At 42.6% G+C, this 18,948-nt stretch overlaps 1 protein-coding gene across 1 annotated transcript in view; it reads right to left on the bottom strand.

Moving 5' to 3' along the window:
* The window catches only part of COL5A1 (collagen type V alpha 1 chain), a 244,255-nt gene that overhangs the window by 46,126 nt on the left and 179,181 nt on the right, over positions 1 to 18,948 (bottom strand). Inside the window, exons 30-36 of the mRNA XM_077835961.1 lie at positions 18,294 to 18,401; positions 17,395 to 17,448; positions 14,354 to 14,407; positions 4,452 to 4,496; positions 3,341 to 3,394; positions 1,757 to 1,801; positions 519 to 572 (exon numbers count right to left, since the gene is read on the bottom strand). Of these exons, the coding sequence (XP_077692087.1) occupies positions 519 to 572; positions 1,757 to 1,801; positions 3,341 to 3,394; positions 4,452 to 4,496; positions 14,354 to 14,407; positions 17,395 to 17,448; positions 18,294 to 18,401 (414 nt within the window). The remainder of the gene's footprint in view (positions 1 to 518; positions 573 to 1,756; positions 1,802 to 3,340; positions 3,395 to 4,451; positions 4,497 to 14,353; positions 14,408 to 17,394; positions 17,449 to 18,293; positions 18,402 to 18,948) is intronic.

Genomic DNA, 18,948 nt, shown 5'->3' with positions numbered 1-18,948 from the left:
CAGATCTGCTCATGTGTTTGGACCCAGTCCTCCAAAATGCCGAATACCCTCAACTCCCTTTTGTTTCAATGGGATGTGGCCTCATTCAGAGCCTTGCAAGAGCTGGCCCTTTTTCACAGACCCTCCAAAGATGGTGAATCCAATGGAGAGTCTTCCTTTGGATTAAAGGGTGGAGAATAGTCCTGACTCCACCCGAGGCAAGGAAATCAACTCCCAAAAGAGCTTCTCTGGGCACATCGCTGTTGTAGGAGTAAAGGTGATGCAGAGAGAGGGCTGATGGTTTTTAAACGCTATTGAGTCCTTAGGGAGTGGATTGTATATTACTAGTAGCACCTTGTTTGGTTAGTTAAAATCTGAAACTGCTGCGCTATTAACACGGGTGCCTCTCAAATGCCTTTCATTGGGTATGTAACCACTTGTCAGTGAAGAAGCTAAGACTGAATTCGTGAAGGTGATAGCAGCTGGATAGAAAACACCCAGCACATTTTTTTGCTCATTCTGGAAGGAGTGTTACTTACAGGGGGGCCTTTTGGTCCAGGAAATCCAGTTGGTCCTTGAGGTCCTGGCGGTCCCTGGGATGCAAAATAATCCAGTAAAAGTGCATTAGATGTAACACACATTTTATTGTGAACTATTTCAGGAGTTTGGAAAGCAAATTGACAAGAGACATGTAGCACTTGCCCTGCAACCAAAGAAATATCAATAACACACATACAGTAACTGAGTAAACTTGTCCCTTAAAGGGAGTGCATGAATGAAAAATACCTCTGGGCAAAAGTACTAAAGCCTTTGGTCTAACTGGAAAAGGGGCTGTAAATGATAAGTGGGTCTTTAGGCCTATTGATTACCTCCTCGCATTTCTGCAATGAGATCTTTTCCCACCATGATTGATGTGGAAGGTAGATAGGAGTTACCAAAATCTGTATCTCAAACATGTTATGAAAAGACTTACAAAAACAAATTGGCCTTGTGACTTTAGGGCCATTACTCTCTGCAACAGTTTAACTGGGGAGTATAGAATATCTTCTAGGCTCTAGTAATTCAGCATGTTTACAGGTTTCAGTTTGGCTCTTGACTTTTTTTCTTGTCATCAACAATTCTCTCCCTGCCCCACTCACTCACACACAATGTCAAAGTTGGGGGTATGTAACTAAAGAATAGAGACATTGTTTTATGTGAGGAAGATGAACGCAATTTTGTTTTTGCCCCTGGCAAATAGACAATTTACGGGCAGGAACGTAGAAACAAAGGAAAAAAAACAAGACTCCCCTATTGTTTGGACTGTTCTCAAGCTATACTTTGTAGTGATCACCTGGAAAAGGGACACAGGAATTCTAAAGGTGCCATGCCTCCACAGAACTAGAGCCCAACTTGGTTAATAGACGAATGTGGATAGGTCTTCCTCCCTCTTCCTTTTCACCATGGGTGACCTTCATCCCTACAGAGTCTGGCACCCTGACTATACACCGCTGAAGTCTCACTTCAGCCCTGTCTTGAAGGGACAAGTGGGATTTAAGTGGTACCTAGGCTTTGTGTTGGCTGCCTGCACAGGGTTGAAATATTTTTAACCAGAATTTCACATTTTTGAATGACTTTTGGTGAGATGTCCACAGATCCCAGTTTCAGGTAGGTACTGGCAGGACTCAAGATCAGTTTTGTGGTTAAAGACTGCCTGTTCTAGGCATGCTTTTTCTTCTTTGCTAAAGGAACAGCCATTTCAGTTGTTTCTGCTGTAGCCACATCTGGCTTATCTTACCCTTTCGCCAGGAGGACCAGGGGGCCCATCGCCACCAGAGTTGCCCTTTTAAGAATAAATAAAACATGGTATTAACCATCATTTCAGCCACTTCACACAAAGATCCTAAACGGCACCAGGCGAAATGGGGCAATCACTCAGCTTCTGTCCATGATCCTCTCCCCCCACCCATATATTAATAAAACTGTATCGGAAACAATGGCCTATAATAAATGAGCAACAGACTGATTCACCTCCCCCTGGCTGGCCCCCTCCGAACCCTCGCATTTCTGAATACAAATATAGAATAGATAATGCCAGTGAGCTTAGGCGATTTCTACCAGATAATAGTCTCATTCTGTGAGATAAATGCTGCGGCAAAGCCGAGGTACTTATCAAAAATTAATGTTGACACGAAGCCAAGACATTTTTATCTTTAAAGCAGCCAGTGCTGCTGTGACAATGTTTCATTACAAAGGCTTTATTTCCATTATGCCAAGCGATTGATATTCACTTAATCAGTTTATCTAGCGGATTCTGGCACAGCAGAGTGGCTTGCCCAGGGTGTAATTGACCCTCTGACTCCTGGTTGGCTGAGAGAACAATGTGTATTGCGTATGCCAGCCAATTGGAGACCATCAATCTTCATAAACAGCACTGTTTTGTTTAAAGATTTCTACAGTTTTGGTTATCTGAAGTGGTTCCTGTTACCCTACGGTGAAATTTGCTCCTTTCTAGAGGGGCCAGTAAAAGGTCTATGCATCACCTGAAGTTCTACCTAAGTCCTCACAGAAAGGCTTAAGTAGGATTTGGGCTGGTTCTCAGCATAGGGGTGAATCTCACCGTGGGGGAATAAAAGCTCATGAAGGAACTGAGTTCATGCACTAAAGGCACACACTCTTCCCCCACCACAGTGTGAGCCAGTAACATTTTCAGGTGTCCGTAACTATCAAGATACCTTACACTCATTTTACAGTCGTGTGTCGGGTAAGGTGTCAACGTCCCTCCAGACGAGCGTTTAAGACCAGCTGAAGTCTGGGGCCCGGACTAACAATCTGAAGCCTGATTTTGTTGTTAAGGAGTGTTATTGCCCACCTCAAGACTGCAAAATAAGAATGCTGGTGTGTTGTTTTTTAAAGAATTTTTATCAGATAATAACGAAGTGAATAGCTGACATATTCTGCTTATTATGAAAAGAAGCATTAAGTAATAATACTACATAGCACTTCTATTTAGCCTTCTCGCAAATAATTTCAACATGAGTTAATAGCACAAATTAATTAAGTCTTCCTATAACCCTGTGAGGCAGGTGAGTATTATCATCCCATTTACAGATGGAGAAATGAAGGCAATTTACATGACTTGCCCAAGGTCACATTTTTGGGTCAGTGGCAGTGCTGGGAATAGAACCCAGGATTCCCGGCTCATAGTCTCTGACCCGGAGACATTTGGTGGGTCATGATTGTTAGTTACTCTAGACTTTCATAGTGGAACATTTTCTCAGGAGGAAAGGAATATGGATAGTATGGGACCAGAAATTTTATCCACAGCTATTTCTTAAAACACAATTATATTTTCAATTACACTCGGTCTCCTAAAACCTACCTTAGGGCCAGGCTTTCCAGTGCTGCCCCTTGGACCTCTTTCACCACGTGGACCCTTAAAAAGACACAAATGAACAAGTCACCTAACGTTCCAGCACTTCCTGCTGCACAAGTGATATTTTGATTCTCAGGCCCTGATCTAGCATAGAAGGGAAGCACATGAGTAACTTTAAGACAATGAGTAGTCCCACTGAAATCAATGGGATGACTCATGAGCTCAAATACTTTGCTAGATAGAAACCTTAGCATGGGCCAAGAAAACCGATCTGACTTTGGTAAAATGTCAGTTAGTCAATTTACCGAAGCAAAAGCCAGGCCGAGGTTCCACTACCCCCAAACCATCAAAATCAACTAAAGAGCCAAATCCTGCTCATTTTATTCACAGGAATAGTTCTACAGACTTCAATGCAATGACTCACATGTGTAAAACGTGCAGGGTTTGGGTCAGAAGATTTCAGTTACATACACTCGCTATAATGGTTTGGATCTGGGTTCCATTCTAACCAAACCATCAATGTTCATGGGAGGTGAGGGAAAGGAAAAAGAGAGGAATTAGGCTAAAAATATTGCAGTTCTGGCCCATCTCCATTTGACAGACATCCTAGAAAAAATCAAGGCGGGAATTAAGCTCGTTCATATCCTCAGCCCATACAATCAACACATGTCCACTCAAGACACTGGATGAAAGGCTGACTCCATTGAAGTAAATGGCAAAACTCCCATTGACTTCCATAGAGCCAGGATTTCACCCACTGATTGACATCAGTTCAGGATCTAGTCACAGTGTATGTTTCATATTTTTAAGTGGAGATGAACCACATTTGGATACCTGGGTTTCAAACTTTCCTAAAATCTAAGGGTTTGGTTTTGGTTGGCCTTTCCTATGGACAGGAAGCAGTTAGCAAAATTCAGATCTAGATCTATATTTCTAAACACCCCCAGTTGCAGGTTTTGGCTTGGGTCTTCCACTATGGGGAGATTTCTAGACACAAAGGTGCCTAACTCCTAATGGTTTTCACTAGAATTAGGGCACCTATCTAATTCTTCCACTCACATTTATAGTCTTAGAAACATGCCTTTGAAAGGTATTTTTAGGAAAAATGCATGATTACCGTTGGACCTCGTTGCCCCCTTGGACCTGGTTTGCCAGGCGTACCCTGGAATCAAAGAGAAGAAGTCTGTAACCAACTACACAACATTTATGGCTGTGCTGCAACATTCATTCAATGGCCGAGCTTGCATGGAGTGAACACACCTGTGAGGTTCACTGAACAGGAAACAAGCAGAAGATGGGCCCCAACAGCTTCTGAGACGCACTTTCCTTCTGATTTTTGTTTTTTGACAAAAGGAAAAAAAGGGTCACGCAGTCTAAAACCTCAAATTACATTTATTTGCCTTTTGTGATGTTTGAACAGGCTAGATTGTAATGTGAATGCTCTGATGAAACTTGACATGATAATTGGAACTGGCGGGTAGAACATCTGTTTTTCTCCTCTCTAATCTATTCTGCTGTACAGGGGGGTATTATCTTTCACAGAAGGATACAGGATTTTTTTAAAAAAATTTCTCCTGCACAAGAGTCTTTCTTCACATGCTTACAATGACATAACAAACAGGTAAATTCAGAGGAACAGCTATTTCTAGAGCTGGTCAAAGAAATGTAAACCCATTTCTACAAAAACATGTTGACATCTGAAAGCTGCTTTCATTTCAAAGTATTTGAAATGGGTTGATTTAAGATTGTTTCAAAGGTTCCAATTGGAATTTTCAAAATTTGCTTTTCATCAATTTTTTGCTTCTTTTTGCTTTTAAATATTGCAAATGTTATCAAAATAGTTATAAAACTTTTTAAATCTACCAATCAAAACATTTCTAACACGCTCAGGTAACACTGTTGATGAAAAAAGGCACTTTTCCGTTTAAAAAATGAAAAATGTTGACAATCTTTTAAATGAAAAAAGTCATTAAAAAAGGGCATTTGTCCATGAAACAAATTGCAGCCAGCTCTAGCTGTATCTCCCCTTTCTCTAGGGCACTGATGTCAAAGTGAATCCACTTTGAATCAGGCCCCTAAAAAGGATTTTGGCAGAACATAGGGAACAGTAGTTAAATGCCCAGCTAATGAGTCTATATCCTGACCTGATGAGACCACCTTCAGAGGACAGGGGACAGTTTATTCTCCAGGCCTATTCAAGTGTTTGGTCTCTTTACCAACTACAGTGCCAGTTAGTACCAGCTGCAGTCATCTGCCCAAGAAGGACTGACTTCTGTCCACCAATGAATCTCATTCCAGTGAACAGTCACCGGTGGAAATAACTGTTGGACTAGATATGAATGGGTGACCTAGCAGTGAAAAACACAGTATCCTATTACCAGGTTCTTGCACCAGCCAGTCCCTTTCATGAAATAGCAAATAAACAAAGTTAAAGAATAAACTTAATTACTTACAGCAGCTATTTCACTGTTTTGCTGATCTCCTCTTTTTCCTTTGCATCTACTGCATTGCACCTGGAAAGCTTGTAGTTCCGCCAGGCAATACTAAACAATGGTGGGCTGGATTGTATAGATGCATGAAGACTACAGGTTGATTTAAGTGCATGTTGGTAAGACTTGCGTAGTTAAATATTTAGAAATGACAGCTGCAGTGCTGGAACCCTGACTGAGGCAATTATTTTATGCAACACAAGCCAATTAAGCTACCCCACATGTTTACACGCCTTTCTCCATCTTTGCAGACTTGGTGCTAAATAAGTCATTTAAGGCACTGTTTGTGCAGCGGTGACACAGCAGCTGGGTTATGAGAGCTGACAGATGAACTCAGTTTCCTGCAACAGGAGACTATGATTAAATCTGACAGGAAAAAGACAGAGATGGCTGGGTCCTAAATCTAGCATCATATTAAACTCCATTACCATGTGCCTAGAAGAAAACTGGTGGCCTTGTTCTTTCTCTCTGAAATCAATGTTCTGGCTAATGTCAAGGTATTAACAAAACAGCAGTGGGTTGAATCTTCTTATTTTGGTCCAATATTATATCTGGGCATAAGATTCAGAAGGAAGAGAATGAGTGACCTTTCTCCCATGGTGGCATTATAGGTGCTTAATTCCTACTTGAGGTTTTCAGCCCAAATTCCACCATCTTGACTTCACTTATTTGGCATTTATTAACCATCAAAACAGGTGCTAGAGCATGTTTGGAGTCAGTTTGTTTTTAAGTCTACTAAAATGAGCCGTGTCGTATTCTGCTTGTCATGAATTCACTTTTCCTGGAATGATCATCACTGTAACACTTCAACAACAACAACAAAAATGAAGAAATTTCCTGTCTGGCTTCTCTTTAAATATAGTGGGATAAATTCAGACATGGTGTAAGTGGGTACATACATCCCCACTGCCGCCTATCCCATATGATCCTTTGTTAAAACTGTTGAAGTTATAAACAATTTTTGCACTGCTTTTCACTATTGCTAATCATTTATACAGCACTGTGTATAGCTATTACTAATAATTTATATAGCACTGTAAAGGCACACTGGCCGAAGTTTTTCAAATATGTGTGCCCAAAGCAATCCACCTAGGACAAGATTATTATTTAGACACCTTTAGACATGGGTTTCAGAAGTGCTGAGGACCTACAGCACCCATTGGATGAGGATAATCTGCTAGGACTTCTTGTTCTCCTACTGAGCACTATGGGAACTCACTGACTGAAAACTGGCAAAGGTGGATGGAAATTTGCCGATTAAACTTCTTTTTGTTGAAACCGAACTTTCCCCAGAAACGTAACAATTTCAAGTGAACTTTCATTGAGAAGATTTCTCAGGTCCAGGATGGAATTTCTGGTCCAAGAGAGAGACCACAATAGCCTGGTGGTTAGGGAACTCAGTCAGGAGGTGAAAGACTCAGATTTAAGTCCCTGCTCCAAATCAAGCAAATAGGAGTTTGAACCATAGATCTCCTACCTCGCAGGTGCATACTCTAACCACTAAGCTATTAGCTATCCTGGAACACATCTTTCTTGCAAAATTTTTAAAATGTCTTAATTTCATTCTACATCAAAACAAAAACAAATCCAAAAACCTCAACATGTTCTGCACAAACAGAATTGTTGTTTTCCAGCCAGCCCTATAAATCAAGCCACTTAGTTGGGTGTCTAAATATGGATTTATGGTGAGATTTTCACACTGCCTAAGGGAGTCAGTGAATCAACTTCTACTGGCTTTCAATGGGAATAGGAGACAACTGTTTTCAGTGCTTATGAAAAATACCACCCTTTGGTGGCCAAGTTGAAACAATGAGTCTAATCCCGAGTCAGGATGCATCATGTGAATAGAGGTTTGCAGCCACCAAGACAACTGAAATCCAAACTCAGAGCACATTTGTAGAAGCAAGCCCTCATTGAAACATCTGTGCTTCTCTCCACACCAACCAAGATATTAATAAATGTATTTATTTGTACCATTTATAATGCATTGTTTAGTACAGGAGTGAACGCAGGACCTGGCTGTAACCTGAACAGTAACAAAGACCGCGCCAGCCCCAAGCACTTCCAATCTGTGTATTATTAGTATTTATGATTTGTGGTATCCCCTAAAAGCTACAGCCGAGATTGTGCTAGATGCTGTACATGCACAGAGTCAGAGACATTCACGGCCCCAGTGAGATTACAATCCAAACAGACAAGGCTGGGGGAAAAGGCAGCATTATTATTCCCATTTTATGGATGTGGAAAATGAGGCATGACGAGTTTAAAAATGACTTGCCCAATGTCACAGAGGAAGTCTGTGGCAGAGACAGGTATCGAACCCAGATCTCCCAAACCACTAAAGCCATCTTTTTCCTCAATACCGGCTGAAACAGTCTCTAACTCAAGGCTAGAAACAAGGCTACCCTGAGAAATCCAGGTATCTTAGAAGGTTGTTTGCTTGTCTGTTGTGATTATTCTAAACTTGTTTCTTTTGGGTACCAAGGAAGCAGTGATTTGAATGAGGAGAGTGCTGGGGGCGGGGTTGGGGGGTGCTGTCAGAGGAATAGCAGAGTCAGGGGGCAGCTGAGAGGAAGCTGTAGGGAGGGGAGTACAAGAAAGGAACACCTGGGGTTTCCAGGCTAAATCACTGGTGGAGCACATGGACCTGTTGACTAATGTGACTTTTTTTCTTAAGAGGCATTGATGATTTTTCATTTGTTCCGAGTGCGCTTGGTTCCAAATCCGTTTGGTCCATTGGGAAGGACGGATACACAAATAAATGCTACTGTGTACGTTTTAGTCCCTGTGATTGCCCTCTTAGAAATGCCAGTCTTTCTTCTTGAATAACGAGGCCGCCTCCCTTTGACAAAATCAGCTCAAGGTCTTTCCCAGACGAGATGGATTTAGGCCCTGTTTGCTAGTAGTAGCAGTGCAATTGCACATCATTATTCAGTGCGTTTGACCTCGACCTCTCTGAAACACTGTTTCTTACTGAAGCTCAAAGGAAATCTATCTGCCACACAAAACAGAACTTAGATGAAGCTACTGTCTAATGAGCGTGCTGCCTGCTATATGCACTTGTCAAAACTATCAATATATTCAACATGCTAGAGCTAAAGGAATTCATAAGACGCCAAAGGTTCTTTTTTCTGAAGTTTCATGGTACTGTTGTGTAGTTTAAACAGTTAGGAGAGGTCTCTCAAGGGTTGAAAGCATTCACAAATCTGTATGTTTTCAACAGCACTGGAATTCAGCGGTCAGTAATGGAGGTCAGAGAGGTATGCAGGTTCTGCCGTTGGTGCTTATATGTTTCAGGTTTTGTTTTTTCTTTTTGCTTTTTTTTTTAAAAATGACTCAAGGAGCCTTTCAGTATCTTAAATAATGAGCGTTGGAAAGACTAGGTCAGTCCCTGGATGATGAAAATACCATAGATAGTTGCCAGAGGGAAATATAAATAATAAATAAATAGAAAATCATGAAAATCAAATACAAATTCAATTTGGATTTATTCCAATTTACTTGTGAGCTACACCCAAATGCAACGGCCTAATAGGAAAGGAAATCTGTCATTTACACTGATATTCCCTTGTCACTGGTGCTGGGACTCTTTCTTCAACCACACAGGGTTCAGGGAAGCTATAATATCATCATTGAGCCCAGCAAAGACTGAATATATTTTACCAAAGATGCTTTCTTAGAGCAGTACTCCCAGATTTGATTTCATGTATGCCATGTTCTGTTGTTATTTTAATCCATAAACCAACATCTTCCTTGGGAGCGGATTATTTTCAGTCAAGCTGATTGAAAAACACCAAAACCCATGAAAATTTTCATCAGTGTTTCGCAATTGCTTCCAGCTGTAATTTTGAGGAACCCAGCCATTCTGGATGTACATTAGGCTGCTTCATATAAAGAACAGATTTGTCAACAAGTGCTGCACTCCTCCCAATACATACACACGCTAAGGGATAGAACTAGCTTTACCAGCTGAACCGTTTGTAAAGATGGTTTAAAAGGACAAACGGCATGAAGGGCAAATAGATGGAGTGGTGATATAGCCAAAAAAGTGACCATGTAAAAAAAGCATCTTCTTATTTAACAGTTGATCCCAGTAAGTGGAATTCATCCCAGTATGAAGCCTACAAACCATTTAAGTTCCATTTAAATGCTTCTTGAAGGCTTATGTGGGCATAGGACTTGGGCTGGCTTTCCTGCATATAGTATTCACCCCTTCTCTCTTCAGAGTCCTAGCTACACTTTTTACTGCTGTTTGCCCCATAGAGCTGACTAGCCATGGAAAGGTATCGATATCAGATTTGTTAGCAAAGTTTCAAGCGCAAAATCTTATTACGGGTTGATTGTAGCTTAACTTTCCCATGCCATGTGGAGTTTCAACTACAGAAGCCATCTCTTTTTTTAACGTGTAAATTGAACAGATTAGATCTGGACTTGCTGGGACAACAAACAAGGAGTAGCACAACATCATTGGGAAATAATCACTTTTCAGAGCAGAAACCACAACCTTTTTTTAAACATGTCTCAGTTTTGCACATTACTTTATTCCTTTTCCTGGACAATGAGTCAGGAGAGTTTAGCTCTCCCCTCCTGGCCACTCCTTCCTTGGTCCTTTCAGTGTTTATATGGTCAGATTTCAACCTGAATCATCATATGTCTTTCCGCCTTTTGAAAGAGCTCATCCAATTTGACAGTAATGCAAAAATGGTGGAGCTGGATATCATGGTGGAGCTCTGTGGATGAGGGGAGAGCAGTGGACGTGTTATTCCTTGACTTTTGCAAAGCTTTTGATACGGTCTCCCACAGTATTCTTGCCAGCAAGTTAAAGAAGTATGGGCTGGCTAGATGGAAAGCTGGCTAGATTGTTGGGCTCAATGGGTAGTGATCAATGGCTCCATGTCTAGTTGGCAGCCGGTATCAAGTGGAGTGCCCCAAGGGTCAGTCCTGGGGCCGGTTTTGTTCAATATCTTCATTAATGATCTGGAGGACGGCGTGGATTGCACCCTCAGCAAGTTTGCAGATGACACTAAACTGGGAGGAGTGGTAGCTATGCTGGAGGGTAAGGATAGGATACAGAGGGACCTAGACAAATTAGAGGATTGGGCCAAAAGAAATCTGACGAGATTCAAGAAGGACAAGTGCAGAGTCCTGAATTTAGGACAGAAGAATCCCATGCACCGCTACAGACTAGGGACCGGGTGGCTAGGCAGCAGTTCTGCAGAAAAGGACCTAGAGGTTACAGTGGACGAGAAGCTGGATATGAGTCAATAGTGTGCCCTTGTTGCCAAGAAGGCTAACAGCATTTTGGACTGTATAAGTAGGAGCATTGACAGCAGATTGAGGGACATCATCATTCCCCTCTATTTGGCATTGGTGAGGCCTCATCTGGAGTACTGTGTCCAGTTTTGGGCCCCACACTACAAGGAGGATGTGGAAAAATTGGAAAGAGTCCAGCGGAGGGCAACAAAAATGATTAGGGGGCTGGGGCACATGACTTATGAGGAGCGGCTGAGGGAACCAGGATTATTTAGTCTGCAGAAGAGAAGAATGAGGGGGGATGTGGTAGTAGCCTTCAACTACCTGAAAGGGGGTTCCAAAGAGGATGGATCTAGGCTGTTCTCAGTGGAAGCAGATGACAGAACGAGGAGTAATGGTCTCAAGTTGCAGTGGGGGAGGTTTAGGTTGGATATTAGGGAAAACTTTTTCAGGAGGGTGGTGAAGCACTGGAATGGCTTACCTAGGGAGGTGGTGGAATCTCCTTCCTTAGAGGTTTTAAAGGTCAGGCTTGACAAAGCTCTGGATGGGATGATTTAGTTGGGGATTGGTCCTGCTTTGAGCAGGGGGTTGGACTAGATGACCTCCTGAAGTCCTTTCCAACCCTGATATTCTATGATTCTATGATCATTTCTGGAGCACTGAGAAAAAAAAAACCCTTCAGCTTTGTCTAAACCGAAAGAATTATCAGAGTGCTGGAGATAATTGGGTGGTGATTGCACTGCCTGCTTGCTCCAACTCCACATTGCATTAAAAAAGGGACATCAAAAGGTTTGTGAACCCAGCAGTCCCATTGTAACTCCTGATGGAATAAAATTAGCAAATGAAACTAAGGGGGCCCAGATCCTCAGCTGGTGTAAACAGGCTTGGCTTCCTGCAACTACAGTGCTGGTGTGTCAGTTTACACCAGGTCAAGATTCTGGCCCTGGGATTTTCTTTTTGCATTTCAGATAGGTGGCTTGGTAATTACAGGGCCACGCTGACTGAGACTCGCCTGTCGTGAGAGCTACCTTATTCACGCCTCCCTCCATCCCAGTGCAGCCGCGTGGCTCAGCAACTGAGTCCCTGCCAAAGAGGGGTGGGAGGGAAAAGGAGACATATTTGTAGTTCGCAATCAGGAGATGAAAATTACTCAGTGGAAGAAAAGAATAAAAAAATTCCTCAAAGATATAAACTAAAATTAGGTGGCACAATATTAATGCTGTGCAAAGTAATTTATATTCTCTGCACTCCCATCCAACATGCCTGTTAAAAGTAATTTGTATTTAAATGAGAATAAAAAGGAAAGTAATGCTACTCACTTTCCTAAACGCCCCCTCTCCCCCGCCCCTGCCCTTCTTCACTGTGACAGATCCGGTGCACAGAATGACTTTCTACTTGTTCTCTGAATCATCTAACCCAAGTTTGTTTTGCATGAAATAGACTCTTTATGTTAGCTGGCCAGTGCCCTGATAGTCCTTCATTACAAGTGATGGGCAAATATCTACAGGCTTAGAAATCTAAGTTTGCAGGTGAGACCCTCATTTTAAGGATCTGATTTTGAGCTCATTTGCTGAGTTGTAAATCTGAGATAGGTCCATTGAGTAAAGGGAAGATTTTATTAGAGTTGCTCCAGATTCAAGCCAGTCTAACTGATCTAGCTCCAGAAGCTTATCTGAACCACTGAACACCTCTTCTGCATAATCAGATTGAGAAATGGGCTCCTTGATCAGCTTTCCAGTGCTTCCCATTTCTGTTTGGGCCATGTGGCATTTCTGTTTACAAATAAGAGTGTAAGCATTTGTACCGCACCTAGCACAAGGGGTTTCTAGCTGGGATCAATGCCTTTGGGCTTTATGAAAACATAAATGATAAATAATAACACCAGCTCCCACACAGGAATCAGGAAGTGCAGAGGCACTGGAAAATTAAACATACATTTAACAAAACCTTTCAACTCTGAATTTTGAACCTAAAGTTAGGCTCCTGGTGGTCCATACTGCATCGGAACAGATTCACCCATCTCTAATCATTACTGTTAACTAAAAAGTTCCTCATGCCCAAAGCAGCATTTCATGGTGTGGGAAGGATCAAGATTCAGAAAAAGCTCTTGGACTATCCTGAGGGAGAAATATCCAGCATTTAATTGACAAGCTGCTGTCTGCACTGTTAGTTGCCCTGTTACTGGAATCCATCTCTCTCAATAGCTGAACTCAAGATCCTTTCTCTACTTTCAGAGCTTGATGTTCCCAGAGTCAATTCTGATGTCTTCACAGGGGCTTCCATCCGTTAGACTGAACAGGTGAGAGAGAAGAGGGTGTTCTTTGGTTTGTCATGGACAGGTGAGCTTCTTGTGACTACAAAGAGGGTAACCTCCTCTTCATATAAATTGATCAGCTTTCAGTGTGACAGTATTTCCCTGTGTGCGTGCAGGTCTCTTGGCCCTGGTCTACGGGGGGGTTGGGGGGGTGTCCATCTAAGTTATGCAACTTCAGCTACGTGAACAACAACAAAGTCCATTCAGAAGGGCCAGTTTTCACTTGCCAGACATCTCTACCAGGTGAGCCTGGAGATTCTGAATGGCACAAGCCTTTCACGATGGAGCACAGAATAGGCCAAAGTCAGCCCTGGTGAAAGCAGGCACAACTCCCCTGGAGTCCATGGAATTACAGCAGCACTGAATTTAGCCCAGGATTTGTCCTGCTATGACATCACATTTATGATCAGTTGTGGCCAAAGGGGACTTCATTGCCAGGATTGAGGGGGCATGAGACAGAGAAGGCTCTGATTGCACTGGACTGGGCTAATGCATGTGAATATGTAAGGAACGATTTTGCTTAACATTTAGACCGTGTAAATTTCCTAGGCAGCTGGTTTGTTGTGCCAGACAAGTCCTGTTAGTGGCATGGAAATGGAATGAAAGGGGATTATGTCTGAGGACGTTGGGTGGCTGAGAGACTGGAGTCTTTTCTTTTCATTTCTTACTGAAAACTCTCAAACTGGGTAATGCAATGGCCCCGTCTGAGCTGACAAAGATTAATCTGGCTTTCATTAATGACTTTAGACCTTTTCGATGCTATGTTATTTAGCAGATATCTGGATTTCTTTTTCTGCTCGTCCTCCAGCTCTGATCCTGTGAGCTCATTCATGGATACTGTATTTTCTCATGCTCTTTGCTCTATAGCATTGTTGATTGGAATAATCACTTCAAGGGTTTATCTCCAAGTTCATTGGGTTTCGTGTGAAAATCAGCAAAGCAGCCAGACAAAATGGCTCTTACCCTTCCACCCTTCTCTCCGTTGGCTCCTGGGAATCCTGGGAATCCGATTGAACCCTGGGGGGAAATAAACAAGAGAATGAGCTGAAATTGGCACTGTTCTGGTCTACTATTTTAGAATGAGGGCCAGATCCCTGTCTGGTGTAATCTGGTGTAGCTCCATTGATTATGATGGGACTATGCAGACTTATGACAGATAAGCATGTGGCCTCGGGTAGCTTGCACTGCACCCTGATCCAAAGTCCACTGATGTTAATGGGAGTTCCACTTATTTCAATGGGGTTCAGATTGGGCCCTGTATGATCAGTACCTGTGGTTTACATTGGGGTTAGACCAGTGGTGGGCAACCCCACCAACAAAGTTTGTTTACATTGACGGTCTGCAGGTATGGCCACCCGCAGCTCCCAGTGGCCGTGGTTTGCTGTTCCCGGCCAATGGGAGCTGTGGGAAGTGGTGCCTGGGGGCTGGCTGGGCAGTGCAGGAGGTGATCCCCACAGTCCTAGGAAGGAATGGGTTAAGCCAGGGCAAAGGGGCTGGCTGGCATTTGTATGGGGCTTGGCTGTCGCTAAAATTGCCTGGGGCCAGGAGAAATTTGTGGGGCTGAGTAGAGGCAGTGGTGGGGCCGGCGAGACTGCTCTGCTCCTTGCTAGCCATGACATTCCGCAGACGGGCCAAGAGCTACCCACTCTTCAGCCACGAGCTCCTGATCCACAACCACATGGAGATGGGCTTCTGCAGTTACACAGGCTCAGATTCGGCTGGGCTTGAGTGACAAATGGCTGGGCCACCCACTTGAGACCATGCCCCTGGTAGGAAAGCTCATATCCATACTCCTCCCTCAGCCCCCTGTGGGTTTACAGATATGTTCTTGTGCTTTCACGCCAGCCAGAATGTGGCCCTCAGTATATAAAGAAGGGGCATGAATAGGGGACAATACTGCACATTGGCTTAATATGGTTAAGAAGTGGAGCATGTTTTCTAATGAGTTGGTCCAATGTTCCTTACCCAGAACGACACCATTGCAGGGTACAACAATAGTGATCACCTAGGTCAACCATTTTTAAAGCACTTCAGTGACTTGCGAGCCTAAGCCCCATTTTCAAAAGTGACTTAGGCATTTAGGAGCCTACATCTGATTCAAAGCCAGCAGGACTTGTGTTCGGAAGGGCCAATTTTCAAAGGCATTTACGTGTCTCGAGATGCCTAGTGGGATTTTCGAAAGCACCTAAGGTGCTTAGGTGCCAAACTTCCATTGGGTACCTAACCTGCTTACTCACATCTGAAAATCTCACTAGGCATCTATCTGTATCTTTAAGTGCCTCAATACAACCAAAAATTTGTCTCTACTTGCCTACATCACTTTTGAAAATAGGTCTCAGGCTCACTGAAAAATGTTACCCCTAATCTTTCCTTTTCCGATGCAACTGTATAGAGAGTAGCTGTTGTTGCTAGTTTTCAAATATGTGTTAACAGACATGCAAAAACCAACCAACCAAACAAAAAAACAAACAAACACAAACACAAACTGCAAATTCAAAAACAAAAACAGGAAACAATCTTTTGTGGTTAATTATGTCTCCAGTGTCAAGCAAGCCTGGTTTTCCAAGCAATTAACATGAATAATAAAATACGATTCTTAGGGAAAAATTAATGTTAACAAAAACGTAAGTTCCCAAAGCCACCGGGGATGATAAAACCAGGCTGCAGCTTTTATTCTATGTACCAGAACTCTCGGTTTTAATTTTAAAAAGAACATTTGACACCAGCCCAAATGAAGGTGGGCGTGTAGATGAGATACAGAGGATGCCTGCAATTCTGCAAATGGCACTTTTATTTTAATTTCAAGGAGACTTCGCCTCATTAGTTATTCTCCTCAATTAATTAGTTAACAGTAGTTCAGAGCTTTGAAGACGTAAAGCATAACGTGGGGGCTAAGTTTTTTTTTTATTATTACAAGCCTAAAAGTGCGCATGAACTTTGTTGATTTCTATATATCAAAGGGTTCCTGCAGAGCCCTACAGGGTGGGGGCCCACAATCTTTTCATTTTCCAATCCTCTCTCCCAAATGATTTGCCCCCTACATTAACCGAGACTAAAGAAACATCAGAATCAATAAGGTAAGCTACACCAGGTGAGAATCTGTCCCTCTTTTTTCATGTTTGTAAATTTCTCCCACATATGAGGTACCAATTTGAAGCATTTGTTAGATGGTCTACATTGTTCTCTAAAACCTAAGGAAGGCTGTGCATTAAAGAGTTAAACATACATGGCAAAACCTGACTTTCCATTGCCTTACATTTTGTGTGGCCATTTAACCCAAGCAAAGTGATCTGATTTGCACTCATTTTATACAGGTGTAATTGACTACACAAGGCAATGGAGAATCAGACCTGTAGGGCGTGGGGCCACTCATTTTACTCATGTAAACAGCTTCTACTGACTTCATACTTGGTTAAATACTCTGGATCAGTGGTTCTCAACCAGGGGTACGTGTACCCCTGGGGGTACCGAGAGGTCTTCCGGGGATACATCAACTCATCTAGACATTTACCTAGTTTTACAACAGGCGACAATAAAAAGCGCTAGTGAAGTCAGTACAAACTAAAATTTCATATAGACAACAACTAGTTTATACTGCTCTCTATACTATACACTGAAATGTAAGTACAATATTTATATTCCAATTGATTTATTGTATAATTATATGTTAAAATGAGAAAGTAGGCAGTTTTTCAGTAATAGTGTGCTATGACACTTTTGTATTTTTATGTCTGATTCCGTAAGTTTTTAAGTGAGGTGAAGACAAATCAGACTCCTGAAGGGGATACAGTCGTCTGGAAAGGTTGAGAGCCACTGCTTTGGATGACATCCTCCACTGGTTGAACCAATGGTGCTATACTGATACACCAGCTGAAGATCTGGCCTTGTAGGTTTATAGTGATAAAACAGAAAGCTGAGTTCAGCCCATTTCCCGCAACTTCTCATGGACGATATCTGCCATGCTTCCTGGAGAGGAGTTTAAAAACAGTAAAATAAAAAATTACCTTCGGACCTTGCCTTCCTGGATAACCGGGGAGCCCTGGAACTCCGAGTTTTCCCTGTAACATAATTAAAAAACAGAATGTAGTGTGTATTTTGTGACTGTTTCACCACACCGTGTTCAATGGTAATCTGGATTGTACAGGTAGATTCAATAAAGGTTTGCATTATGCAAAAGGAAACACACTAAGCTTCATAGTAGTTCAGACGTGAGATCAGACCACATGAATACCATGAAGCCGAAGATACTTAAGAAGCAGTGGCACAGTCAAAAGCCCCTTCCCTGCTGGGAAAAGCCTTCTGTTTGATTCCTCTCTCTCATACAGCAGGTCAGGAAATCTTTTTTTTTTTTCATGTGAAAAAATTGCAACCAAAAAAAAAAAAAAGGGTTTTACACAGAATACCTGCCATAACCCTTAATATTTTCAAAACTGGGGGATTTCAACCAAAACCTCAACATTTTCTGCTAAAACCATAGTTTTGTTTGCAACAAAATCCCATTTTTTGGACAAAAGCTTGTAACCAGCTCCACTCTGATGGTGTTGAATTAAAGCAGTGACTCTAGAGCTGGTGACATCTGAACCTGCCTGAGTCTACCCAGTGCAGCATGGCTGTATCCTCTGGGTCAAGTGCTTCTGTGTGTACCAGAGATATCAAACAGCACCACACCCCAGTGTCTTCAAACAAAATACAGTTTGCCCCAAAAATCCACCTCACTTCCCCGCCCAAAAAGAAGACTCATCTCAACCTCCAGACTCCCCCATCATCAACCCTCCCACCATCCACCAGAGAATATCCTGGGGAAACAGTTTGGTGCAGCACACTGTAAAACTGGGCCGGCCCTGGCTATTCTTGTCTGCTTTGACTGGGCATTGAAGGACAGTTCCAGCTTTAGCACTGTTACCTTTTCCCCCGAAGGACCAAGAGGACCTGGATCTCCATTAGGACCTCCGCGACCTTTAGGACCTTCAGGCCCATCTTCACCCCGTGGGCCGGGAGGACCAATCTCACCCTGTTAATCAAAAGGGAAGTGACGATGAAGACGGCACTCAAGCAATCTCATGTCCCAGTGCAAATCACCTAAGGCCGGCAGGAACGTACACACAGCTATGTTCCATCTCGCCCTGGCATCACTAAAACAACTTGTGGAGAAGTTAAACCTTTAGCCAGTCACTGCTCAGACGAGATTGTTGTGCAGTAAGTTAGAGTGTTATTAGAACAGACATGCTGCTTTCACTCACATAGCCTGGCTATTATTTCCCAGCACAGCAGTCTTTCCCTTCACTCCAATTATCCTCTCTAATACCAGCTCCCCTCCACTGAAATAGCTTTCATTAGCTCTGGCTCCTATGAACCTTTGTTTTCGCTTCCTGATCTCCAAACCATGAGTTTATATGCAAGCAACTCCTGGGAGATATTATAATTTAGGGCTGACCTGAAAAACTGCAGAAGAAAGACTGGTATGAAAGCCTCAGCCTGAAAATCACTGGGAAATTAGGCCAGGAACTGGCTTGGCAGTTAGCATTGTGCATGGTTACAACAGAAGTTTTCACAGTGGA

The sequence above is a fragment of the Eretmochelys imbricata genome, chromosome 16 (genome assembly GCF_965152235.1).
Source record: "Eretmochelys imbricata isolate rEreImb1 chromosome 16, rEreImb1.hap1, whole genome shotgun sequence".
In the NCBI taxonomy this organism is placed as follows: domain Eukaryota; kingdom Metazoa; phylum Chordata; order Testudines; family Cheloniidae; genus Eretmochelys; species Eretmochelys imbricata.
The sequence above is the reverse complement of the archived record's forward strand: the minus strand, read 5'-3'. Positions and strand labels throughout refer to the sequence as shown.